Below are 27080 nucleotides of genomic sequence, written 5' to 3'. Positions count from 1 at the left end.
TGTTGGCCCATATTGATAGGATAGCATCTTGCAGTTGATGGAGATTTGTGGGATGCACATCCAGGGCTCGAAGCTCCCGTTCCACCACATCCCAAAGATGCTCTATTGGGTTGAGATCTGTTTTAGTACAGTGAACTCATTGTCATGTTCAAGAAACCAATTTGAAATGATTCAAGCTTTGTGACATGGTGCATTATCCTGCTGGAAGTAGCCATCAGAGAATGGGTACATGGTGGCCATAAAGGGATGGACATGGTCAGACACAATGCTCAGGTAGGCCGTGGCATTTAAACGGTGCCCAATTGGCACTAAGGGGCCTAAAGTGTGCGAAGAAAACATCCCCCACACCATTACACCACCACCACCAGCCTGCACAGTGGTAACAAGGCATGATGGATCCATGTTCTCATTCTGTTTACGCCAAATTCTGACTCTACCATCTGAATGTCTCAACAGAAATCGAGACTCATCAGACCAGGCAACATTTTTCCAGTCTTCAACTGTCCAATTTTGGTGAGCTCTTGCAAATTGTAGCCTCTTTTTCCTATTTGTAGTGGAGATGAGTGGTACCCGTTTGGGTCTTCTGCTGTTGTAGCCCATCCGCCTCAAGGATGTGCGTGTTGTGGCTTCACAAATGCTTTGCTGCATACCTCGGTTGTAACGAGTGGTTATTTCAGTCAAAGTTGCTCTTCTATCAGCTTGAATCAGTCGGCCCATTCTCCTCTGACCTCTAGCATCAACAAGGCATTTTCGCCCACAGGACTGCCGCATACTGGATGTTTTTCCCTTTTCACACCATTCTTTGTAAACCCTAGAAATGGTTGTGCGTGTAAATCCCAGTAACTGAGCAGATTGTGAAATACTCAGACCGGCCCGTCTGGCACCAACAACCATGCCACGCTCAAAATTGCTTAAATCACCTTTCTTTCCCATTCTGACATTCAGTTTGGAGTTCAGGAGATTGTCTTGACCAGGACCACACCCCTAAATGCATTGAAGCAACTGCCATGTGATTGGTTGATTAGATAATTGCATAAATGAGAAATTGAACAGGTGTTCCTAATAATCCTTTAGGTGAGTGTATATAAATATATTATATAAATATATTATAATTAAAAATGTAGTCTAAATTAATATATCACTTAGTAAGAGCTAGCTACTTTGGGTGTGTAGTTATAGATCAACTTAAATAAAATATTTTATATAATAAATTTAATTAAATTTTAAATTAAAAATAATGTCTTGCAATAACTTAGGTATCAGGGTTGAATGCTCAAGTTTGATGAATGCAGTCAAAAAAATAAAATGAAGAAAATGGAAAGAGATTTTTTTTCCCATCATGTTTAATTATTACAAGGTTATGCATAACATTTTTTGAATATTAGGTATTAACAATTAAACTTATTTAGATAATGATACTTAAAAAATACAATTATATATCAATTCAACAGATTAGAGCAAAATTATGACATTAATGTTAGATTTTAATTGTTGAATTGAGAAGGATGGGAAGACATCTGAGGTGAGCAAGACCAAAATGACCATTTTAAGGGGGGATACAGACATTTTATTCTTTTAAAACTAGCTACTATACTTGCTTCATGTTTCATTTTTAGAAAATAGTTTATCTAACATCATGTTTAATAGAGCCCACAAAAAACAATTAAACAAACCAAATTTGTTTTGTGGGATTTGTGGTAATGATACCATAAAGTACCAGCTGTGTTTCTTTCCTTTGACTCTAACCTTCTCTCTATATGACAGCAGCAGACAGGCCAGTGTTAAGGTTGAATTGTTTGACTGCTTCTTCTATGAACTCCCTATGGCAGCTATCAATATTTCATCTCTTTCGCGGGAGCACAGTTTGCATGATGCTACATCACAGATCACGATTCCACACAGATGGCATGACATCATTCTGGCCCACAGAGCTGGACGTACACTACCTGATTAGAGCTTACGTAATATAATAGTGTCTTAACTCATTAGTGCTTATGAACTGCTCGTATCCACACATAAAGGATAACTAGCCCTTCACACTGCCACTTAACCTTTCTCCTCTCTTGGGTTGTTTTGTTTTATTTTCATCTTATGTTGTGATACATCACTTTTCCGGATGACGCGTGTTTTTTTCCTGTATCATTTATCTACGTAATCAAAACGGGCAGGGTAAGTGTGTGTTCCTGTGAACAAATAGCTAATAGATTAATTTTAGATATGGGTTTATTTTTATTGCAGCGAAGATCAGAAAAGCAGCAACAACATCAACAACAAATTAACCTTCAAAATACAAACACTGGAAATCAGCTTCACCCATAACAAGAAGAACAACAAATGTACACAGAGGTTAAGCAGCTGCTAGTGATGGGAGAAGGGTCAGATTAATCTTGTGGGACCTTTAGAGTTGGTATCCTAATATTTGAAGTAAAACTTCAAAGTCTGTGTGACAAGTCATGTGTGAGATTCAATGGCAAGTGAGGTACTTGCGCTACTGTCAATAACTCTGTTCGGAATTCATTGCTGTTGTCTTGGAGATGGCCTCTCATGATGTCATAAATGACCCCAGTAAGTGAGGGGGTGAAAGGAAGTATGACTTCAGATTATGGAATCGACAGCAAAAAACATCAGACATTTCCACCCTGATCCACATGAAATGCCTTTTAAAGTACATCTGCAACCAAAAGAGATCTCTGACTACAGAGATGAAGGGACCAGCACTGTGGTTATAAATATCTCAATCTAATTTTCACCCCTCACATCTGTGAGTTTGAGTGCTGACGTCTGGAACCTGTCCTGACTCGCCTCATCCAGACCAGCATGCAGAGCCATCAGTTACACAACCATTACATGAAGCCAAATATCATATGAGATATTTATAACTCAAGCTCGATGCAATTATAAACTGCATGAACATGATATTAGTTATTAGTGATTTGACATTAATTACTATTAAACAAAAACTGATAATACATTTTTATAGATGCACATAACAGATTTCGACATTACACTCTCTGCAAAGAGAATTGAATCTCTCTCTGTTCCTAAATCTTTCCCATATCCTTCTTCAACATGAGTATCCCTTAAACTGCAAACCCGAGTCAATATTTGATGAGATTAGGCTTTTTTCCTTCTGAATTAATCTGTATATTTCTGTGAAATGCCTTTAAAATAGATTTTGACCTTTTTAGATTTCTGTTTACTATTCAAATGCATATTTGTTTCCTTCTTTATAACAATGACTAAACAAATAGTTCAGTTCTGGCAAAATAGAGAAGACACACTCAAAATGTATGTTTTTTTTTTCCATATACACTATTGTTCAAAAGTATTTTTTTAAGAAATTAAGACTTTTATTCACCTAAGATGCATTGAAAACTTATTTTGAACTTTCTATTCATTAAGGAATCCAGAGAAAAATGTATCACGGTTTCCACAAAAATATTAAGCAGCACATCTGTTTTTAACATTGATAATAATAAGAAATTTTACTTGTGCACCAAATCAGCATATCTGAATGATTTATGAAAGATCATGTGACACTGAAGACACTGGAGTAATGATGCTGAAAATCACAGGTTTTCAGCTTTGTCATCATCACAGGTATAAATTACATTTTAAAATCGGCACACCAAGGCTCCAAAATATATACAAAAAAAAACACACACGGGTTACGTTTCGAGCATGCAGGCTCGAATCGTCGGACAGTTGAAAGTTTTTACCAAACAAGCCTTTATACTCACAGGTGATTAATCAAGGATCACATGACACGTGACATGCACACAAAAAAAGTCATGGAACACAAAGGCAAAAGAAAAATACCACAAACTAAATGTGAAAGTCAAATTTTAATCATGCAATTTTATTAATAATAAAGAAAAACATGATACCTGCATAAACATGGAAAACCAAGAAAAAAATTTGTAAAGAAACGGACGAATATCAAAATCTTAATTTAATCCCCTATGTGCTAGTATCTAATGTGTAAATCCAAAAGGTCTCACGTTTTAAAAGTAAATTATTAATGTCCCCTCCCCGCCGTGGATATTTGACTAATTCTATTCCTGGCTACATATTGTAAGGTCTAAAATTAGCGAAGTGCTGAGCTACCGGACTTTTGGGATCTTGGTTTCTGATAGACCAACGATGTTCAGAAATGCAGGTTTTTAAAGGTCTGCTAGTTCTACCCACATAGCAAAGATTGCAGGGGCAACCCAACATGTAAATCACATTGGCAATTTTGCACGAAATAGTGCCTCTTATTTAAAAAATAAGTTTTTTAACAAGACACTCGTTGTGACATATTCATTCAACGACTCTCAGCTGACTGAATACTCCCTTATATGCTCTTGGTGTGCCGTTTTTTTTTTCAGTTTTTTATTATTTATTTTGTCGAGCACCCAACCCCGAGCATATTTTTGCCGGTGATGTGCCTGCTTTGGTCTTGTTTTTGCAAAATACATTCTAATTCTATTTCACAATATTTCTGTTTTTACTGTATTTTTGATCAAATAAATGCAATCTTATCGACCCCAAACATTTGGGAACGGTAGTGTATGTACACTCTTAAAATTATAAATATATCGCAGTCTTACTTTGTCTAGAAAATGGTGCTAAAGCACTGATGACTCATCCTGCACTACACAGATTTTTGTCCAATCAAATGCTCTCTAGAATGAAAATGCCCCGCCCCCTAATACCACCTGCATCTTACTAGCTTGTAACAAATTATGTTTATGACCATGAAGAAACTAAAGCCAACTGACAACTTTTTAAAAAAAGGGCACAACATACCCAATATGTCCCACCCAAACTTCTGAATTCTACACATTAACAAGTTATTTAATGCTCTCTTTAAATGCAAGGTAGGAACAGGTGGAGTGCTACTTTTAATAGCACACGACTGGAATAAACTGCCACAGATGAAGACCTAAAAACCATTTTATATTCTCATAAATGCAGGAGCACTGAAGAAGCTCTCAAAAATCAGAGCAAAACAGAGAGCGAGAGAATTAGTCATTGAGAAAACGCAAGGACTCAGAACTCGAATGTGATGAATATGATGATGTCAACGGCATACAGAGTGAGCGCAAATCGAAGATGCTTTTTATAAATCTCACGAAAGAACCAAAGACTCACATTTCCCTCATTCACTTACCCTAAATCTTCACATTAAGGACAGCAGTGCAAACCTGAAGGGTCAAGCATAACTTCCAAAAGCTGCTGTGATATAAGGACTGGAGGACTCCTCTCTAGCAGAACAGACTGCGATCAGCTGACTGACACTATCCCACTGTCCTCCACGCCTGTTTGTAAACACCAACGCACATCAGACAGCCATATGACAGAACATCACAGCCAATCAGAGTGACAGAAGGGCTCAGAACATGAACATGGGACAAGATGAATACAAATGCGAAAGAGTGAGAAAGAGATAATGAGAAAGAGAGAGTGAAGATGCGATGTGAGAAATGAGATGGGAAAGACTTCAAATGAATGTTAAAGTGAAAAGGAGAACAAGAAAAAAATATAGCATTAGTTCTTTAATATTAAAGCAATGGGACAAGTTCTTCACTTCAGATTGTCATAAATAGTGAGAGAAATAAGTGAGAAAAAGAATAAATATGATGTGAAAAGAGGCATGACAAGGAGGACTGGATGTCTGGGTGAAAGCAGATGCAGCAGATGTCCGTGTCTCTGGCAGCCAGAGAGAAACAGCTGCCCTCTACATCTGTGTGTGTAGTGACTAGTGAGATGAAGTCATTGGGTTCTCATTGAACTGGACTGCAGCTGTTCAAAGCCCAGACTCCTCCCACTGACCCTCAAGAGAGGTCAAGCACATCCGCATTTATAGGACTTAAAGCGCTGCTGTTTTAAAGGTTCCTAATTTTGTTTTGGAGGTCTCCTACATAGTTTTACATGCATCCAAGGTCAAAAAACACTTTTTACTTCTCAAAGAGTCTAAAAAACGGATCATTCGAAGATTCAGTCTCTCTAAACCCCTCCTTTCCGCAAGCCTACTCTGCTCTGATTGGTCAGACAGACGGCCCAGTCTGTTGTGATTGGTCTACCGCTTACAGCGCGTGTCAGAAACCAAACGCCTATATCCATATCTGAATTTCAGATCTAGAGGCTTCCTCAGCACTTGTACACAGTAATATGAAAAGGGATGATGACGTCAGTTTTTCCATATTAATTTCAGCGCGTGTCCATCTTTTTGAAGTGCAAGCAAAGTGGATTTACAGTGCTAAAAATAGCTCTTCTTGACATGTTGATAACACAAACCAAATTCTTCCAGGCCTCGACTTCAACTACAGTGTTTGAGGGTGGGTCAAAGTTACAATGTTACGTAGGTATGTAACAGAAAGTGAAATGCAATTACTGATTACTAGTTTAGGCAGTTCAGAATTGATTCTTTCTTTTAGGAGACAATAATACTTTATTTGTTGTGCACTTTGATCTTTAAAACTTTGCATACATTTTACACTCATAAACAGCTATATTACACACTACATGAAAGGTCATATTTGAAAAAGCATAATAGGGGCACTTTAAGAATGATGGGGCCATTTTACCTCAATGCAGGCATTTCTTTTACAAACAGCATTAATTCTGTATGTTTGTCCCTTTTACCATTTATTTTTATAGTACAGGAGAAAAAAAAAAAAGAAAAAAAATCATAGAGAGAAAGTTTCCAAATTTCTGAACAATCATAATGTACATTAGTGGTCTTGTAGTGGTCTACAAAAGTGGTCTTTTTAGATGTGCAGTATGACGACCGTCTACATGTTCTACATGTTTTGCTCCACTGTATGGATTGTTTAGGTGAGAAACATCATGTGATTGATTTATTCTGTGATTGATTTAGAATTTATTTATAAATTCTTATCTATTTTTTTTATTATTATTCTGGAAATGCAGCATACACTGAGCCCAAGACAAATTTCCCTAAGGGGACAATAAAGTATATTGTATTGTATTGTATTGTACTGTATTATTCAATATGACGCATGGCTATGAATTGCCAGGAATATTCATTGTGAATTTTTTTAAGGTGGCAACCGTACCATGTTTTAAAATAAGGGAGAAAGTATATCCAAGATCTGCTCACAAATAAAAAAAATATAAAAAATAAAAAAAATCATTAAAAACAGATGCAGATTACAACGAGTACCTCATTTGAATATTAACAATCACTGGCTGAGTTACCGTAAGTAAACTCGAGTGATTGGACCAAATTAAATCTTTGAGATGATTTATATTTTCAGTGTCACGTGATCCTTTAGAAATTATTCTTATGCTGATTTGCTGCTCAAGTAACATTTCTTATTTTCTTCAAAGTTTTAAAAGTAAAGAGTATATTATGATAATTCATTTAAAAAAAAAAAAATATATATATATATATATATAGCCCGGATCTAGACATCTGTCCTTTATTTGGTTGGTTAAAGAAAGAAATGGAGATTAACTCATGTGACCTCCTCCTATCCTTCCCATTATTCTGACAATTACATTTTGAATTGCTTTAGAACTTAATAGAAATTATATTTTTGTGGTCTGCTTGTCAAGTTTAATTCAAATGTACAGAGTGCCCCTACCATTGTTTTGGTATTCACCTACCTGTTATTTAATTAATGTTTTATGTCTTCATTTGATTACCAGAAAAAACACCACAACACCCACATTTCATAGAATTTTTTTTTTAAATATTGTATAAGTTTAATTATAATAAAAGTTTCATGATTTCAATTAATTAGACATGATTTTTGATTACTAAAAGTTTTACACCACGTTTCCGTAACACGCCCGCTCCGCAACACTAGTTTCGGGGGATCTACCAGCCCCCCTGAAAAAGATCCTATAGGGAAACACTGGACCTGACCAACACAAAACTGCAGTAAGAATTTGACTCAGACAGCAGTGTGATCAGTAATATTCAGTAAGACATTGTGATGTTCCAGGACTGTCACACATTATATTCACACATTGCAGTGCTTTCTCAGAGTTTCCACTGCTAATTCAGACAAGAAAAACCGAACACACATAGATGCACGCAAACAAGCACATTTACACATGCAGACAGAAAAGCTCTCATACACACAAACACATACACAAAGACTCACACCCGTCTTGCTCGAATGAACCATTCACACAATGCCAGAGACCTGCAATCAGTAAATGAGTTACCTCTCCGCAACCTCATTATCAAACAGTCATCTAAAGCTTCAGCCCACAGAGACAACAGCCGATTATCTCTGACAGTCGCTCTATAAAGCCTGATTTACTTCAGATGAACCCAGCAAACCCAAAACACAACACCACCAGCAGCTCCAAATCAAATCAGGGTCCCAACCTGTGTACTTTTGAGATTTATATCTTTCAGTCAAATTTTTAACCATGAATCATCCTGTCAGTACATTAATTATAGGGTTTTGACTATAGATGAAGATAAGAAGGTAGCAGTGTTTGCAAAGCTACTTTGGAACTTCGACTTCCTAAACTACAAGCTACTCATAATCTAAAGATGTAAAAAGGACTGTTCACCCAAAAATTATAATTCTTTCATCACTTACTCTTGAGTCTTAAATGACAAGTAATTGACTTCCACTGTATAGAAAGAAAAAAATATTTCTGATAATATTTGATGTTTGACAAAAAGTCATACCAGCTTTTAGAAAAACGTGAGGATGAGTAAATAATTGGCATTTTTGTGTGAACTATCCCTTTAATCAACAGTCAAAATAGATTTTAAGCAACAATTGCTACAAACAAAGTGTTCGCTAACTATGCAAAAGCTATTTAAGGATGCAATATGAGGTCTTTTTTTTTTTTACACAACAACAGCAGTATTTATCTGGCAAAAACAGTGGGGATTTCAATTGGGGTGACAGCATTAAACTGTAAACTAGTAAAACTAACAAAAAACCCTAATTTATATTACCACGTCTAAAACAAAAAGCATTTTACAAAGTATTTCTCAAAACAAAAGACGTAAAATACTACACACAGGATTCCTTTGCAGGGAAATTAATCTGAATCATTTGAAGCAACAGTTCCCTTTCGAGAGAACTCGCGTTGCGTCTCCGGAGGCGGAACCCCCTCAGCGTGTAAGCGCCTAAAGCACGTGTAACACTAGTCCAATCTTGATTGGTGCTGCGTCATGACGTAGGATGTGATGTAGCATGCGTCAGCAGAATGCAGAGGCACTTTCTTAGGCACTTCCTTAATCCTTATAGGCCAGCTCCGATGCTCCCGGCTCTGTGGCTTCTTCTCCCCGGGGCGGGAGCCCGATGCTTAAGCTGTCTGCTTCCGAGGAAGTGGATGTGCCCAGCATCGAGGCTGGAGAGATGGAGGACTCATCACCCCATCCTCCCACTTATGAGGAGCTCTTGGAGGTTGTGACTCATGCGGTGGCCAAATTAAACATCAGCTGGCCCTGCGAGAGGCAGGAGGCGCATAAGAAAAGCAAACTTGATGAGCGCTTCCTGCAGCCTTTGTCACAGCCTCCTTGCTGGGGTTTACCGTTCTTTCCCGACTTGCATAATGAGTTATGTAAGTCTATCTAGCCCTTCAGTTCTTCAGTACAGTAATATACTGGGGGCTAAAGAGAACGGTTATGGGATGATGCCGCAGGTTGAAGAGCCTCTAACGAGATATCTCTCACCCGATGTTGCGTCATCCCTGAAAGCCCCGGCGCTGCCCACCAAACCCTGCCGAACTACATCTGATTTGGTGGGCAGAGCTTATATGGTGGCGGGTCGGACAGACCTTTTAAAAGACCTCGATGAGGGCGAGGGGAGGTATCTCTCAACGTCACTAAGGAGACGGCCCGTGCCATCGGCCGCTCCATGGCAGCATTGGTGATAACGGAGAGACACCTGTGGCTGAACTTATCTGGCATTCGGGCGAATGATAGAACATTCCTCCTGGATGCCCCGCTCTCGCCTTCTGGGCTTTTCGGCGACTCAGTTAAGGGTGGTCCAGGAGGCGAAGAAGCAGTCAGCCACTTTCAAGCAGTATTTACCTCGCCACTCTCGGTCTAGAGGGGTTCCAGGCAGGGAGCCGTCATCTAGCTCCTCTCACCGCCAACAACAGAAAGAGAGTGTTGCCTCTAGTGTTGCCTCCACGCTTAAGGTGTATGTGGCAGCAATAGCAGCTTTCCACACCCCATTTGGCGATGGACCCCTGGGGAGGCACCATCTGGTCGTACGGTTTCTCCGTGGAGCGTGGAGGTTGAGGCCTGCGACTCAGACCAGAGTTCCAACATGGGATCTGGCAGTGGTTATTGAAGGGTTGTCTCTGGCCCCCTTCGAGCCACTCGAGTCAGCTTCTGAGAAATTTCTCACCCTCAAGGTTGCTTTCCTTTTAAAGATTTTGTCCCTAAAGAGAGTTGGGGCTACCGGGCTACGTGCCTAAAGTACCCTGTAATGTGGTGCGTTCTACCATCCTCCAGGACTTCCATCCTTCACCACACGTGTCGGCGGAACAGGAGAGACTTCATTTGCTCTGCCCCGTTGGGGAGTTAGAGATTTATGTTGAAAAGTCTTCTTGTTGTAGGAAGTCAGACCAACTGTTAGTGTGCTTTGGGTCGGACAGGAAGGGATCCCGGTCTCTAAGCAAACGATCAGCAATTGGATCATTCGGGCTATCTCTCTGGCCTAACAGGTGCACAATATGCCTTCACCTCTGGCCATAAGGGCTGTGTAGGGTCTGGACCCATCAGACACACACTAATTATTCATTATATACAAAGGTTTATGAAACTCCAAAACTAACATCCCAAATGAAACGAACACAAGGGCAGAAACAGTGTCATGTTACAGGGCTGATAAGGAGATTTTACGACCTCCAAAGGAATGTGGCCACATGCGCAAGAGAGAGAGAATGGGAAGATAGAAACCCTTTTTAAAACAGACTTTGCTGCATTAATCATAGACTAACTGATCTATAAATGAACATGCATCATAGCATTGTGTAAATGATTTACTGTCTTGTGTACGATTATGTATATACTATGGTATGTATTTTATTATACAACCAGCTAACGGTCAATGTAACCTCACCTGTATCATGCCTCCTACTTAATTAATCCTCATTTAATGACTCACACTTTGATGTACATCACCTTCTCTTAGAATGCTTTGTGGATTTGTTATATCTATCTGAGCATGAATGAACAGTCTAAGCACACTGGGGACAAAGACCATAAATCAACTAAGAGCCACTTTCCCTCTCAGACATGTCACCTTTCTTATTGGTCAGTCAACCCTTAGGGGTTGGATCTTTCTCAGGCTTTATTAGAGACAGTCCACACGTGACCTCCCTCTCTTGGGTTTTCTCATCCAGCCTGTTTCTGGTGATACTGGGGAACCCCTTCCCCCTCAACAGGGCCCAGGGCCCCGCAGGCCTTGATCCAACCAGATATGGGCTCAGGCAGGAGAGAGAAGACTCTCTCACAAAGAACCAAGGACAATCTCAGGAATTTGGAACCACGGCTCCAACCAACAACGACTCCAATCACCAACTCTTCCGACTTCCTCACTTCTCCTGGGTGCTCGGCGTGGCCTTAACAGGGACCAGGGCCCCAGGCCTTGACCAAACCAGCCATGTGCTCATGGAGAAAGATAACTTTCAAACAACTTTCACTTGCCACTGCTGGAACCATCAAAGACTTAGGCCCTGTCCCATTTCTCCCCCCTTAAAACTTCCACTTGGTTTTGAGTGCCCTCGAAAGTAAAGTCCCCTCAACGAGGGAAGTGGAGTTGAAGATCTTTCCCTATGAAATGGGACACCACTATATGCAAATTTGCGCGGCAATCCTCAATACGTCACGCGCAGCGTCAAAGTGTCTATTACTTCTACTACTATTTTCATTCATAAAATTGCCGGTTCCAGTTGTTGTGTTGCCTGTTGTGTGGGCTGTTTTCGTTTATCTACATCTGATGAATCAACAGAGAAGACATGTGGAATATAGAAGACGCATTTCCGGTAATTTTGCCATATATTTGTTTGTATCTGATCGTTTAGAAGCGCACACAAAACCCAAAGTTTGCTTGTCTAACGTTAGTTGCAATCCGTTTCCGAACGCGCGCGCGCCGCCATGGGAACCGGGGCAACGTCTCTTGCGCGGATCATTGTGCTTTTAGTAGCTGTTTTTACCACCAACGTCCCGCAATTTAGAAACCGCAGACACTGCACTTTACAACAATCACCGATTGTGCTCAGTGCTGATTCTGACGTTAGGTTTGGGTTTAGAGAGAAATGACAGCGCGCTGTGAAGGGAAGATGATGCGCTAGACCTAGACGAACGCGGCTAGTTTTGAATAATTTTACCTCACATATCTTCTTTTTATAATCCTTGGAAGCCAAAATCGAAAATAAAATTAGATTAACTAACTTACCCAGATCAGATGTATATTTGATTTGCTTTTGAAGCACTCGGCAGATATCATTTGAGCATCGTCAGATAGCTTCGTGAAATATTTTCTAACATTAGTGTTGAAAACTCAACAGTCCATTGGATGGGCATCAAACTAACATATTCCAACATATTTCGACATTTTAACATGCGTATTTGCGAAAATATACTTAAAATAAAATTGTTCCTTTCCAGCGGTGTCCGCCATCTTAGTTGAAAAATTTGACCGGCTCGCTGAGTTCGCAAGGTATCCTGGGTAAATTCATCTTCCACTTCGTTTTAAGCCTGCATCGGACCGCACTATGTTTTGAGGGTTGATTTTAAGGGGAGAATAGCACTCCCCCTTGCTCTTTGGAGTATTGGGACACCCTACCCCTACACGAGAACGCGCAAAAACAAGGGTTAGGGCAGAAATCTAGGGTAAGGGGAGGTATTGGGACGCAGCCTTAAATTCTCCCCAACTTCAAGAATTGTTCCCACTACAAATACAAGTATTCAATTCAATGAAATGTGGAAATGAAATGCTGTTGGTTCTTTTTAGAGTTTACATGGATCTCCTCATAGTTCCTTTGCCTGTTTCCCATTTCATCGTGTCACTCACCTATTTATGTATTTATGTAGGTATGTATGTATGTATGTATGTATATAGGTTTGTTTAGTTTATTCATGTTTATGATTTAGTTAATAAAACTTGTGCACTTTAAGTATTTGGTTCTGATTCACTGCTTGCAAACAAAGTCTCTTTTACAATCTTGATCTTGCTACATGCTCAAAGCGCTGTACATGCTAAGAAATAATTATTCTTCTGTGGCCATGGAAGATACCCTTTTTTTAGAATAAATTAATAATTAAAAGAGTTCGTTGGACGAACTGATTAATTGATTGTAATATTTATTTAGCCATGTCAAGTTAATCCAATTAACTGACCCAAATATTCATAATTAACCATAACAAGTTATTATTGATTATTAATATTTCATTGAGCTAAGTTCCTTACAGCTGACTCCACTAGAAGCATAGCATCTTCTAAGGTCCTTCTCTCCTGGGTTTTTCCTGCAAGAAATATGTGATGCTGCGGGCTTGGGTACCCCGCATACATCTATGAGATTTTATAGTCTTCCTTCTACAGCGGGTGCACAGGTGCTCTCGTCCTAACAATGCCTAGACAGTTCACTCAAGGTCAGGCATTGGTTGTCGTGGTTTAGTGAGTATTAGCTCTCCAAAGTGTTGTCATACGATGCAGCGCGAGTTCCCTCGAAAGGGAACATCTCAGGTTACTGTAACCCTTGTTCCCTGAGAAGGGAACGAGACGCTGCGTCTCCTTGTCAAGCCTCTGTGTGCCTGAGAGCCACTTACTTCGACTTTTAGAAGCTACTCTTTTTGTGTGCCGGCGTCCGAGTGCTACGTCACGTGCAAACTCATGACGCAGCGGCAATCAAGATTGGACTAGTATTACACGTGCTTCAGACGCTTACATGCTGAGGGCATTCCCTAAAGTGTCGTTATATGACGCAGCGTCTTGTTCCCTTCTCAGAAAACAAGGGTTACAGTCAAAACTCGAGACGTTTGTTTACAACTGAACCAACTGATTCACTACAGTGAACTGGATTTTTCACTAAACGACAGATGTAGGACATATCATGCTTAATTATTGCCACAGCTTGTTCATTTTCAATGTGATATTAAAACAGTGATATAGCATAACTGTGATCACGCTACTGTACTTGTTGGAAAAAGTAGCTTGTTACTGGAGAAGCTAAACATTTATTTTTACATTTATGCATTTGAAAGATGCTTTTATCCAAAGAGACATACATTGCATCCAATGGTATACATTCATCTGAACCCAATCATAACCATAACCTTGGGGTTGCTAGCACAGCGCTCTACTGTTTGAGCTACAGGAACGCTACGAATAGACTAGTCTGAAACCAGTGTAAATACTTTCACGCTACCAAAAAAGGTAGTATCATACTGTTAGTCATGTAGTCTCCAGCACTGTAAGGTACAGCATTCGTGCATACAACTGAAAAAGGAACAACACTGACAACCTTTTGACAACTTTGGGTTAAGTCTCTTTCTGAAACAGAGCTGCTAACTTCCTGTCACACACTGCAAAGGGACCAAGCAGGAACTAGAGTCATATGAAAGAGCTAAAGCAAAGTAATTATCCAGAGGAACAAAAGATGTGTATAATTCATAAAGCAGTGGCTGTCACTTGTTCCGCACACTGAGCTGAAACTTCCCCAACACCATCCATTTTTAAAGAGCCGTGCTGATGTTAACCCACTTAAAAGTTACTGTAACATCTGAACTTGACTGGTCCGTTGTTCATTTTGACATCTCTGATGATCAAGACCTGAAGCTAGAGGATGATCTGACCTGATGAGGAACTGGACAAGTTCAGATATTTCATGACACATTTGAGAAGTACTAAAAAATATTACTCAGTCTAAAGTCTCGAATGCATCTGGCCTTTGCAACTGCTTTCCCTCACGATCCGAAATCTGGATAAAAGGGAGGAATCTGTTACTGAATATATAGCTTTTTGGAGATTGCAGCACATGACAGAGGGGTTATTAAGTACAGTTTTACAGTTTCATTAAAAGAACTGGGCAACCGAAAATTAAGAATCTGTCAACATTTACTCACTGAAAATCTTCATCAATGATGCCAAAGAAAACTTTTTATTTTTTGTCTCATAAACCAGAGGTTTGGAAACTGAGGACCAGGGAGCCTCATAGCTGTTATATACATGTATGTATTTGTAGAGCTCTCAAAGTTTACTGTAGCATATTTTAAACAATATTCATTATTTACAACAGCACTACAAATAATTTTGAATTACATTTTTTTCTCTTTAGGTTTATACATCTAACACGTGTATGTGTGTGTGTGTGTGTGTACTATTAACTTAAAACTATGGAATGCAATGAAAAGACGAACTGTTTACAACTAAAACTTTCTACTAGCATTATATATGCAGAGAGAAAGGGGAAGTGAATAGTTTCTGTAATAATGAGACAGTGAATATCGTGAGTTAGATCTCTGGACCTCATTGTGAAATTCTGCGAGAAGGCCTGCAAACACCATGCGGCACTAGAGAATGTGAGAAATATTCATTCTCGTTCTCTCTGTCTCTGTCTCTCTCTCTCTCTCCCACAGTTCACTGATGCAGATGAAGGGATTGTTTGTCTAAAAGGCGAATGGACTTCCTTCTATTCTGGCCTTTTTCCTGTCTGTGTAGCAGGCGTCCCTGTGCCAGGCTAAAAATACTCCCAAACACACCGTAAACTGAAGCCCAGCACACAGGAACCACGTCACAATACATTCACGGGAGGAGGGGTGGTGGTGACCACCAATCTGTCCTTTTGTGTCCGAAAGGGGGTGCGAGGGAAAGAAAAAGATCATGAGCGAAAGACAATAGTCAGAAGTGTTATCATTAATGTCTCTTTCTTTCTCCTTGCCACTGCGGGTTAAATAAAGGCAGGTTGTTTTTTCCAGTCGTGGCTTTTGAACAGGATGTCATAGACACACAGTGGATCTGCGTCACGTGGTTTCCGCCTCCCTCAAAATAATCAAACCAGAGTAACTATAGCTTCAATAAACAGCCTGACCTTGATCTGATCTCAAATGAGAGTGACAAAACAATTGCGAATACATCAAACTCTTAGCCTGAACAAAAGCGAGGGACATTAACGGCATGGTCAAACAATGGACAACCCCAATTCTCAACTTTCTCTTTTGTTTCAAATGAGTGCCAGATATATTTAATATGACTACCACGTACAAAAATTCTGAGCCTATTTTTCCAGCTTCCATTCTTTGAGGGGACGAGCCCCTCTTGTTACCATAGAGAGGAGAATTTATTCAAGGACAATAGGACTTCCCACCCAGCAGGCTGTCATTCAAATGCCGATATTTATGGGCAGGAATTACTCACAGTTAAGATCACCCACCCTCAAGCCCCTCATTTTCCCATCTCCCCGTTTGGCCTGTTTTAGTGGGTCTGTCTGGGTGAGGTACGAGCTCTTCGATCTGTCTGTGGTTTGTGTACGCAACAGTACAGGGGTGAAGACAAGTTTCAGAACGGAAGAGCTTTGCACAAGTAATGGCTTGGTAACACTAAACATGCAACTGAATTTAACTCAAGTTTCAGGTGAGTCTCGCAGAACCACTGAATGATCAAATCTATTACCTCAAGACTGAAATACATTGAGATACAATTATAACTCAGCTGTGTTCAGGACCAGGGTTGGTCATTGAATGAAAGTAAACATTATGATGAAAGAATTTAAGAAAACCTTTTCAGCTTATGCAAAGTTATAGGTACTTGAAATATTTTACACAAAGATCATAGGATGGTGCTTTGACATGCTAAAGGGTTACCATATTTGTGTACCAGGTTATTTATATAGGACTTTCTCACAGACATCTTTTCCCAGAATTTTCTCCTGAGAAAAAGACTCTAGAAGAGACATGCCAAATTACTTGAGGTTTAGAAAAGTGCCGTCAACACTATTGTCAACAATGTCTCAACACCTGCAAGTTTTGCCAAGTTACAGAAGTTTGCAATCAAAAGTAAAAAGATTTCTCATTAAATTCATCGAAAACCACATGATCTAGGCTTTGATATCAATCACATACATTTGACCATTTTACCATCAGCTCGTTAGTTGCTATTTTTATTTGAATGACTGAGGCATTTATATAGCGGTTTACTATGTAGCACTTTCCAATCAAATCAGGTGCAGCATCCACTTGGATTTTACCTAAGGAATTTTAGGAGAAACATTTGGGAAAAACTTGATACATATCTGAGAACTTCAGTATTATTTTAAAAAGCAACTTCAAATATGGTAGTACAATAGAAGGCCGTCTTGTCGATACTTTTTTGTTAGTAATCAATGTAATCTGTGAGCTTTTTTAATGTAACTGAATTCCAGCATGAATATCAATATTCTGGCAGAACGCAACACTGATTTAAAGTTCAGCTCAATGAATCTTCATCATCATATGACAAAGTGGGCCATGACTACATTGAAGGACCCTTTCTCTCTTTCTTTCTAAGCGTGTATGTGCATTGTGTGTGAGTATGACACTAGCAGCTGCTTTTCTGTCCTCCTTCCTGTTCATTCAAAGGGGATGCAGACCATCTTGTTTCGTCTCCTCAAGCCCAAAAAAGAACCGGCTAAACATAAACAATGAGCACATATCCTGCTCTGCCAACACAGTTTGTTTCACACTCTCAGTCTTTGTTTTAAACAACTACGTGAACGTTAGCATCGGGCAATTGTTACTGATGTGTGCTGTGTCAGTAGACAAGAACAAAACGTCTGAAACCTCTTTATGAAGTACTGACATTCCATCACCCTGAAAAGACTGAATGATAAAAGTTTATTGCCTCTTTCAATGATTGGTATGTGGCTGAGGTTTGTGTCACATGAAAAGCAGTGGAAGATTTCAGGTCATATCTCTGATAAAACCATGACGCTCCTTGTCTGAGAAGAATCCCATTAACCAAACATCCACTTGGATTTCAAAGAAACATTCTTAGAAATTCCTTGAAACGTCCAAGTGACATGTTGAACTCCTCAGAGCCGGATTGTTTTGTTCAGTAATCATGACTAACCTATTTATCCAGTCTTCACACTTACAAAACACTTCCATGTAACTTTTCTCAAAAGCTATGAAAGTCTTGGGTAATAGTACACATAAAAAGACTGGTGATAAAATCTTCACTCGTGTCTTTACGTTGAGGTAGATTGTGTTTAGGCCGTGTGACATTATAAGACTCATGAAAGCAGTAGCTAATGTGTGACTGAGAGAAATTCATGCATGCTGTTTGAATACGAGGAAATGTTACAGGTGCACTTTGCATAAATAAAGCACTGCGTTATGCTTGTACTGTATGACACAAGCAAGCGGTAACGTATGACTGAATCGAGGACAGCTGAAACAGAGCTATACTTAAAGACTGATCCAGGTTCAGGGATCAAATGGTTTCTGATGTGAGGTCACAGCAGGACAGGAAAGATTTTTGATAGGATTTAAGTTTTTTTTTTTCTGTAACTCACTGCCATCTGGTTCAATTTTAGAAAGTGTGTGAATTTCTGTACCTGATTTCTAGTTAGAAAGAGGAAGTCTATGAGTGGAATATTGAGGAAATCAAATTTGACACTATTTCCCTGTATTGTGAACAATTAATTGGTGCATGTTGTTCCAGAGAAATAGAAAAGTTGTCTTTTGCCATCTTTAATTAAAAATATAAGTTGATCCTTCAAAGAATCTATTTTCCTTTTCCGCTGACATCACGTATGCTATGTGTGGGCTATTGGATAATGTTAACCAAAAGCCAAATAGCAAACATGCATATGGTCTGGTTTTATTCTGGTACATAAAGTAAAAAATTTTAAAAAGACGACATATGTAAAAAAAAATTGCTGAAATAAAATAAGTTCCAAACGGCCATTTTTACTGACTTAAATCAATAAAGAAGTGTTTTTTTATTAAATTAATCTCTAAACTGACTAAAATGAAATCAACAATAAAGTAGATCTGTGTTTAACCATCACATTTAGGAGAAAACAGCCACTGTGAGGTTCAGCAAAAGAAAAACTTTGAAAGTGAATATACTTTCGCGAAGCTAATCCAGAATCACTCTGATATGGACAGAATGCAGACATGCGAGCACATACGCAGCAGGGCACAAACACACATCAACACTCTTGCTCTATAAATAGCCTGCCATTTTACTGGAAACAGGAGCTATGGCTCACAATCGCACTGCAAATAACATTGATAAGTGAGACTGGATAGAGACGGAGTCCAATGGCAGGAAAAAAGGTACTATGAGACAGCATATGAGGGAAAGTGGTGGAATGAGGTAGTGGAGTGAGACCATCCATGCTACAGACACCTGCCTACACTTGCTGTCAGAGACTCTGTGTAACTGCAGAAACAACAGCTCTGTGAATGAGTGTGTGTGTTCAGGGCTAGTGTGTTAACAGAGCTTAAATATTACTATCTGCTGATCCGACCCACAGATTACCAGCACAGCAAACAAGTTTCCTTTAAAGGACAGAGGGTTATTATTCACACCACCTAAATACTGACAAACCTGAGACTTCTATTGTTTTTATATAAAGTTAATATAACTTTATTTCAAGTCCCTGGATTTCACCAAAGGGAAGTTTTGTCAGATTTAGTTCTACTTATTTTGTTCCCAAATAATGAGTTTTTATTATTTGTCAATGCTATACATTAATTCAACATCATGTAGTTCACATTTAGATATTTACATGTGCGGCTAATTTCTGCACAGGAAAACATCCAAGAGCTACATACAGAAACACACGACCTGTGGCCAACTCTGAATTGGGTCCTCACAAGCAGCAGGTTAAAAACCACAGGTTAAATGCTGGGATATCGTTTACATGACCTATTCTCGGCTATTTGCTTCATGGAAAATTTGATGAAACGATGACTGTGATTTTTCCATAAATGCATTAGTGAAACACAGACATGGTTAATAAAACCAGTGAGAATGAGCTACTGAGATAAACCGAAAGAGAGAAAGCATCTGTGCGTGTGTTTGAAAGAAAGAGTCAGTGTGACAGTGTGTGCGAGTGAGATTCAGAGAGAAAGTATGTCCTTGGGCCTCGATCGTCCCTGTGACTTATAAACAAAAGTTGAAACTAAAACAACATTTTCAAAACAACATCTAAGCAGATTGCAATGTGAACTGTCTAAAATCAGGAATATGTTAATTTTCTCTCTCTCACACAGACGCAGACATACAAAATAAGTAAAAAATGCTACATATAAATTAATAAATACTAACTAATCCCCAAAACAAAAGTATATACACACAAACTAACTAAATGCATACACAACATCACACCTGTGTACTCTTTGCATAACATGATGATCAGACTGACCTACTATCCACTCACCAACACTGACCATCAGGACTGACCAATGAATATCAATGTTTCTCTCACTGGCTTGTCTCCTATTATCACATAAACACACTGCAACACGACACTACACAAGAGACAACAAAACGTGATACACCACAAGAAAAGTTTGTGACCTTGGAATTCCTCAAATCTCTCCGACTGCAACATATTTGCACTGAGAGTGTAAAGTGTCCTTCTGTACTCTTCAGATGATCACATTAATACCATCTGACTACAGACCACACACATTTCAGTGTGTAAACTGCACAGTCAAATCAACATGTCAAAGTTTATCATTAGTTGGTGTTCAACCACTGAACTTTATAGTAGGCTTTAAATAGGAATGACAGTCTGTTAGGTGATCAAAAGAAAGAGATCTTACCTGCCAGTGGAGATCACTGGAGCTCTTTTGACTCAGCATAGGTGTGAATCACACAGCGTAGTTCTCTACAAGTCCATGCCTCCCTTAAGAAGAAATAAAGACAGAGAGAACACTGCATGTCAGATGCACTGTTCAGTGAGATCAAAGCGCACACAATCAACAACAGTGTGGTGTGCAAGAGCCAAGCATGTGATACTGACCCCACACAGATGCATGCTGCCTCTCTCCTCCCTTCGCTTTCTCTGGCCCTCCCCTTCACTTCCACCCCTCTTTCACTCAGTCCCACCCCTCACTTCCCTTCGCTCTGTCTCTTCTCGCTCCATCAAACAATCATTCTGTAGCCTACCTTTCTCTCTATCTCTGTCTCTCTCTCTCAGACACACACAGTTCCAGTGTATTAACAATAACAAGCAGAAAGCAAAGGAATCCTTGCTGGATTGTCCTTTAGCTCATCTTGGCAAATCATCAGTAACAAAAAAAAACAAAAAAGTAGGTCCTACTATACAGTGATGGCATTGGAATAGCGTATAATAGCATGCTAGTTGGATAAATATCATACATAGTACATACAGGTTTATTGGCTATTGTTAAGTTTGTCCCATTGTATTTTCTTTGAAAAACAACTGATGTCGACTCATTACAAGTCGCCTAAATTGTCACACCAGATTACAGCTCAAGATAAACAGTTAAGACAAAGGACATGCTTTCCATTGAACCAGTGTGAGAACAGAACAATTTGGTGTAAATCTACTGCATTTGTTTTGAACTACACCATTATTTAAGGTGATGAAGATGTAATGTTATTCTGCAGTGTTTCAGACCCCAACGATTGGTTTAAAGGGGTTATATAATGCAATTTTTGTACAAGTTAATATGAATGTTTAGGTTCTAAATGAAAACTTTGTAATACAGTGTTATTAAAAAATTTCATTAGTATTTTAAGAAAACACTCATTTTACCTAGTCAAAAACAGCTCTGTTTTCAGCACGCTGTTTCAGTGTATATGCCTTTAAATGATAATGAGCTTCGCTGACTCCGCCCCTCTGTTCCGCGGGCCACAATGTATGTGGAGTGTTGCCTTGACAACAGTTGAGGGTATATTTTGGAGAAAGAATGGCAGCGGGAGTCTCTGAGGACCAGAGTTGGGTATAACGCGTTACAAAGTAACGTGTTACTGTAGTGTAATTACATTTCGTGATAACGCAGTAATGTAACTCATTATATTTAAAATGTATGTAATTTGATTACAGTTACTAATGTCAATAAAATTAAGTTACTTACGTTACAAATGTATTGTTAAGAAAAAAATATTAAGTAAAATACATTTCTAATCACGTTTGGCGCGGCTGCGTCAGTTAATGAGCATGCGCTTTAATGAATTACCGGAGAACGCGGCTGCTAAAATGGACGCAGACGTCTACGGGGGGCGGGGGCGGGGTAGCTTTCTTATAACGTAAAGAAAGCTAGCCGCGGTCCTTCTCTACAGATGCAGCTATCTCGTCGTCATTAAAGGTGGAAGCGGCGGCGCACGGCGGCCGTTGTCCGTCAGTGAGCGACTCGAGTGAAGCTGGTGAAGCTGGAAGGCGCACCGGCGAGCTTTAACGGGCTGGAGAAGGCTCGGGGACCCGCTGAGTACGGCGCTTTAACGGCGCGGCACTACAGCGGGCTGGCCCGTTTCCCTGACGACTCGCGGGCAAAAGGGGGGAGGTCCACAGAGCTCGCCCAATTAAATTACGGAAAGAACTGAGTTTCACTTTGTAGTGTATTTTTGTGTAGTTTTAATATGTTTTCAAAGTAACTTGAAAGTAAAGTAATTAGTAATCAGATTACTTTTTACATGCAGTAATCAGTAATGTAATCAAATTACAATTTTAAAGTAGTAATTGGTAATTTGTAGTGGATTACTTTTTTTGAGTAACTTACCCAACTCTGCTGAGGACACATCTGTGCAACCGTATAAGTTTGAACCGGAATCGGACCTGGAACAAGATGACGGCCGCAAAGAAGTTCGACAATTAAGGCCCGAACAGGACGTTTCTGAATGGTTGGTTAACTTAATGTCACTTTGATCTATTTTTGTATGCACTGGCAGGGCTAGTTCATTGATAGATTGACGTTACAAATGGTCACGAAAAACATTTTATCGCGATTTGCAAAGATTAATATAAAGGTTAATAAAACTTTACACTTACTTCTTCTGGAGGTGCAGAGGGAACATAAATAGTTGCCACCGATTATTTTTTCAGGAGCAGCTTCTTAGCAAAACCAGCTTTATACTGATCCTCGTTTATAAAGCAGTCTGGTGAGAAATGATTCACGCAAACATGAAAGCATTGACGTTGATCGTGGGGAATATTCCCTTCGAAAACAAAACTCAGCCACTGCGTCTTAGTGCGGGTCTGTGTTGAAACGCTGCTGTCAATCCAACAATCGTGGGAGGGGGTCCGTTTTATTGACGTCACAAAAACGAACGGCTCAATTTGAGGCAGGGGAAAACATATAAGGAGATTAAAACAAAAACACTGGATGGATTTTTATCATTATATGATGGTTGTGTACAGGCACTGCCAACACACATTTCAGTACAATCAACTTGTAAAAGTGCATGTACCATTATATGACCCCTTTAAACATTGTATTTTCCTTTCTGTCTGCGACCCAACAACCCATATTAGGTCGTGACACAATTGAGAAGCACCAGAACACAGCATAGTATAAACACCATCTCTGATTTATTTCAAGAGTTTTAATACATTATATGGATATTCAGAAAGTATTTATTCATGTACAAATTACAAATACATAGTTTTTTTTATCAACTCTTCCGTTTAAATGTACAAAAAAATAAACAGAAAAAGAGTGAAAAAAACCCACGGCTGTTTAATAGCAGCTTTGCAACCTGGCAAGACATTTCACCCACTCTATCAAATGCAGTAAAAGATTTCTGTAAAAACTAAATACATAAAGGTTCTTCATTTTATTATTTTCTTTTTAAAGAAACATAATAATAATAATTTCTAGAAGAAAGGTGAGGTTAAAGGTCATGCCTGCTCCACAGGGCAGACATCTGCAGTGGACTAATGTCCCAGACACAGAGAATTAGCTGGCGTCTGTCATTAATACAAAGCAGCTTGTATAAAAAGCTTATTTTAAAGACTTGACACTGAAAACGTTTTGTGCTGTGTGTTTCTTATGACTCTATGTATTGCAGGTGTGTTTGTTTGGTGTGGTCTGCCTCACTAAAATGTGAAAGTAAACTGAAAAAAAAAAAAAGACAGCGATATAAAGAAAAATCAGCCAATAAACGATTTAGAAACATAATGAAAGAAGGGAAAGGACAATGAATAAAACAAAAGAAGAAATGGAAAGAAAGTAAAAGTGGAACAAGAGAGTCTGGCTTTTGCACTAGTAAAATATCCACACGCTCTGTGTCTCTGACTGGGTAAAATAAAGCAGTCCCCCAGCTTAAGGTCATAGGGTTTGTCAGTTTGCTGAAATATCACCTCTGCTATGTTCAAACAGTCTTCTACTTCCTAATACAGTAAAAAATAATAAACTTACATAGACCAATAAAACAAATATTTTATACAGTTCTCTCATAGACACCATTAGATAGCACATTAAACTCTTCATCTCAAGTAGGACTTTTTTCTATGTTTGTTTTTTGGGTGTTTGTTTTATACAGTGCAGAGTATATGGGCCTTGATTAAATAAGAGTGTTTTTAGTATATCTTGCGCCCTCTGCTGGTCACTCCGTGCTCGTGGCATTCTGTCTGTGAGGAACGCAGTAGTTGTGCTGGGCGGAGTGGACAAATCCTGGCAGACACACGCATGTATATGAGCCTTGCGTGTTGATGCACTTGCCGTTCTTGCAAAGAGACATCTTTGTATTCAGCTCTGAGCATTCGTTGATATCTGGAACACAAACCACAAAGAGTTTGGGACTCAACTTCACCCTTGACAATTCGAATAATAATTATTTTAGTTTTTAGGGTTACAAATATTTGTTGAAAAAGTAAATGGAATTTTATTGCTAAAGCAAAATGTGCATTCTTTAAAAGACTGAAGAGATATTGTAGAATGGCAAACAGACAAAAATGTGGTAACATTTAATTCTTTTTTTTTTTTTTTTTTACAATACTACTGGCAAAAGACATAATGTGTATCTTTAACTAATGTTGTCATATCAACAACCAGTCAGACACTACAGTACACTGATCTAAGTTTCACAGTTAGCTGTAAGCTGCGTTTTTGTTTTTATCTGTCACTAAAATAACTTATAAGAGTCATTAATTGGAGAATTTGCATAGTTGAGTTGTATGTTTTTGATTAGCTAAAAAAATAACCCAGACCCAGAATCATTTGTTTAAAAAATGGACTACACTGGTTGTTCAGTAGCTTCACTAAATTCACTAAAAGAACCAATTCATAAGAATCATTCATTTTGGAAATCACACTCGCTGTAGATTCTGTAGCAGTGTTGCGATGTCACTGAATAAGTATTGTCATTCGTCTTTCTTTCTTTTTTTTCCCCTAACTGGTTCTGAATAGAAACCAGTTCTCGGTTCCCAACCCTAATAACAACTCTGTTATATAATTTATCATCTGCTCAGTCATGCCTCATTTCAGGAGATTAGCTTGTCTATAATCACGTCACTTTTCTGGGATAAGATGGGAAAAGCAATTTTGAAGTTACCTGACAGATGAGGTTTTGAATCACCCTCAACCCTTTGCTTGTATGCCTTAATAACATCCACAAATTAAATCCAGTCACATAAAATTACTAAACATACTATTTAATTAATTATTTGTATCTTATTTTTTAATCTAGTTTTGATTTTATTAATCCTGAAGCTCAGACACTTGTGCAGGAAAATTTGCACCCAACCGCACCAAATTATTAATAATAAAAGCATAGATTTTTCTATTCTTCAAATAAATTCTTTAGGGTTGAAACGATCTGAAACGTAAACCTGAGCTAATCCCACCCACATCCTGAAAAACCAGCCTGATCCCCTCATGTGAGAATCTGCTTTTGCTCACCCACGCAGGCCATGCGGGACATGTCGAGTGTGTATCCATCGAAGCAGTCGCAGGTGTATCCCTCCTGCACCCGCACACACCGTCCGTTCTCACATCCGTTCAGCACACCGCATTCCTCTGCTCGCAGTCCTTCAAATGCATCATATGGATCTGTGAAGGAGAGAGAGGTTTTGACAGAGTTCATTATTGACAGTTTACATTTTAGGCTGAACTATTTATTTAAAGTGTATAATTTTACTCACTCCTTGGTGCTTCATATTCGTCATAGAAGGGCAGTGTGCTGTCAGGATCTGGCTGAAAGTCATATTCAGGGCTGATCTCGTACTTATGAACTGGGCCAGGAACCAGACCATCCTCACCATATGGCTGACGGATATTACACATAGTGGCGTAGGCAGCTGGATGACAGTGAAAAAGAAAGAGTTTTGTTTTCATCTATTTTTCTTTGTGTTTTGTGTGTGTGTGTGTGTGTGTGTGTGTGTGTGTGTGTGTGTGTGTGTGTGTGTGTGTGTGTGTGTGTGTGTGTGTGTGTGTGTGTGTGTGTGTGTGTGTGTGTGTGTTGCAGTTCTTTGTGTCTCAGCGATTGTGCAAGAATATAATTACAGGGCAGTCAGATCATGTAAGACAATCCAAACAAAATATATGCTGAAACTATACAGTAACTATAAATACTATACACAGTAGTGCACATAGTAGGTGTATTGCACATAGTTATACTGTGAGTGTATTGCTCAATGTGACATTTGATGTAAACAGGCACTCAATATAACATTGAGTGCCTCTCCTCTTATCGATGCCGTAAGCCTGCGACGTGATGCCCTCGCTGTCATGACAGCGCTCCGTGGCTATGGAAAATTGCATTTCTCCACAGCCTGCGAAGTCCTCATATGTGATTTCAACTAAATGTATCCTGTAGGGATGCTCATTTCGGTTCATTTTCCCGGCCGACAGCCGCCGCTCGTTAATCGATTATTAACCGTTAACTGATAAGATTATAATATTGAATTGGCATTTAATAAAAATAAAATTGACGCGTAGGCCTATCTGTGACCCATTAAAAATACAAACATTTTTTATTTATTTATCAAAGGGTTTATTTTAACGTGCAAAGAGCAGCATACAGACAGATCAACAACAGAACCTGGATTCAGATCAAATTTTCACGCACCTGCAACATTTCTGACAGTGACAACAGAGAAAAACAGAATAAAATAATACAAATAAAAAACATAAAATTGGCCAACACTAAATATATTTTTTTAACTTAAAGGTGCAATGT

General features: G+C 39.1%; 2 protein-coding genes across 8 annotated transcripts in view; both read right to left on the bottom strand.

Moving 5' to 3' along the window:
* Positions 1-21019, bottom strand: part of rasgrp3 (RAS guanyl releasing protein 3 (calcium and DAG-regulated)) — a 45758-nt gene extending 24739 nt beyond the window's left edge. Inside the window, exons 1-2 of one of the 2 annotated variants that reach the window (XM_056264266.1) lie at positions 20959-21019; positions 20759-20841 (exon numbers count right to left, since the gene is read on the bottom strand). The gene's annotated coding sequence lies outside the window, so the exon portion shown is untranslated. The other variant, XM_056264267.1, reaches the window with a different exon arrangement.
* Positions 21020-23470: 2451 nt separating this feature from the next.
* ltbp1 (latent transforming growth factor beta binding protein 1) overlaps positions 23471-27080 on the bottom strand; it is a 96108-nt gene continuing 92498 nt past the window's right edge. For all 6 annotated transcript variants that reach the window (XM_056264259.1, XM_056264262.1, XM_056264257.1 and 3 more), the window contains 3 exons: positions 26044-26199; positions 25802-25951; positions 23471-24673 (listed from right to left, as the gene is read on the bottom strand). In XM_056264259.1, coding sequence (XP_056120234.1) covers positions 24507-24673; positions 25802-25951; positions 26044-26199 — 473 coding nt within the window. In that variant the 3' untranslated portion in view covers positions 23471-24506. The remainder of the gene's footprint in view (positions 24674-25801; positions 25952-26043; positions 26200-27080) is intronic.

This window comes from Rhinichthys klamathensis, unplaced genomic scaffold (assembly GCF_029890125.1).
Source record: "Rhinichthys klamathensis goyatoka isolate OS25496 unplaced genomic scaffold, OSU_Roscu_1.1 h1tg000220l_1, whole genome shotgun sequence".
Lineage (NCBI taxonomy): Eukaryota > Metazoa > Chordata > Actinopteri > Cypriniformes > Leuciscidae > Rhinichthys > Rhinichthys klamathensis.
This window is presented reverse-complemented; position numbering and strand designations above follow the sequence as displayed.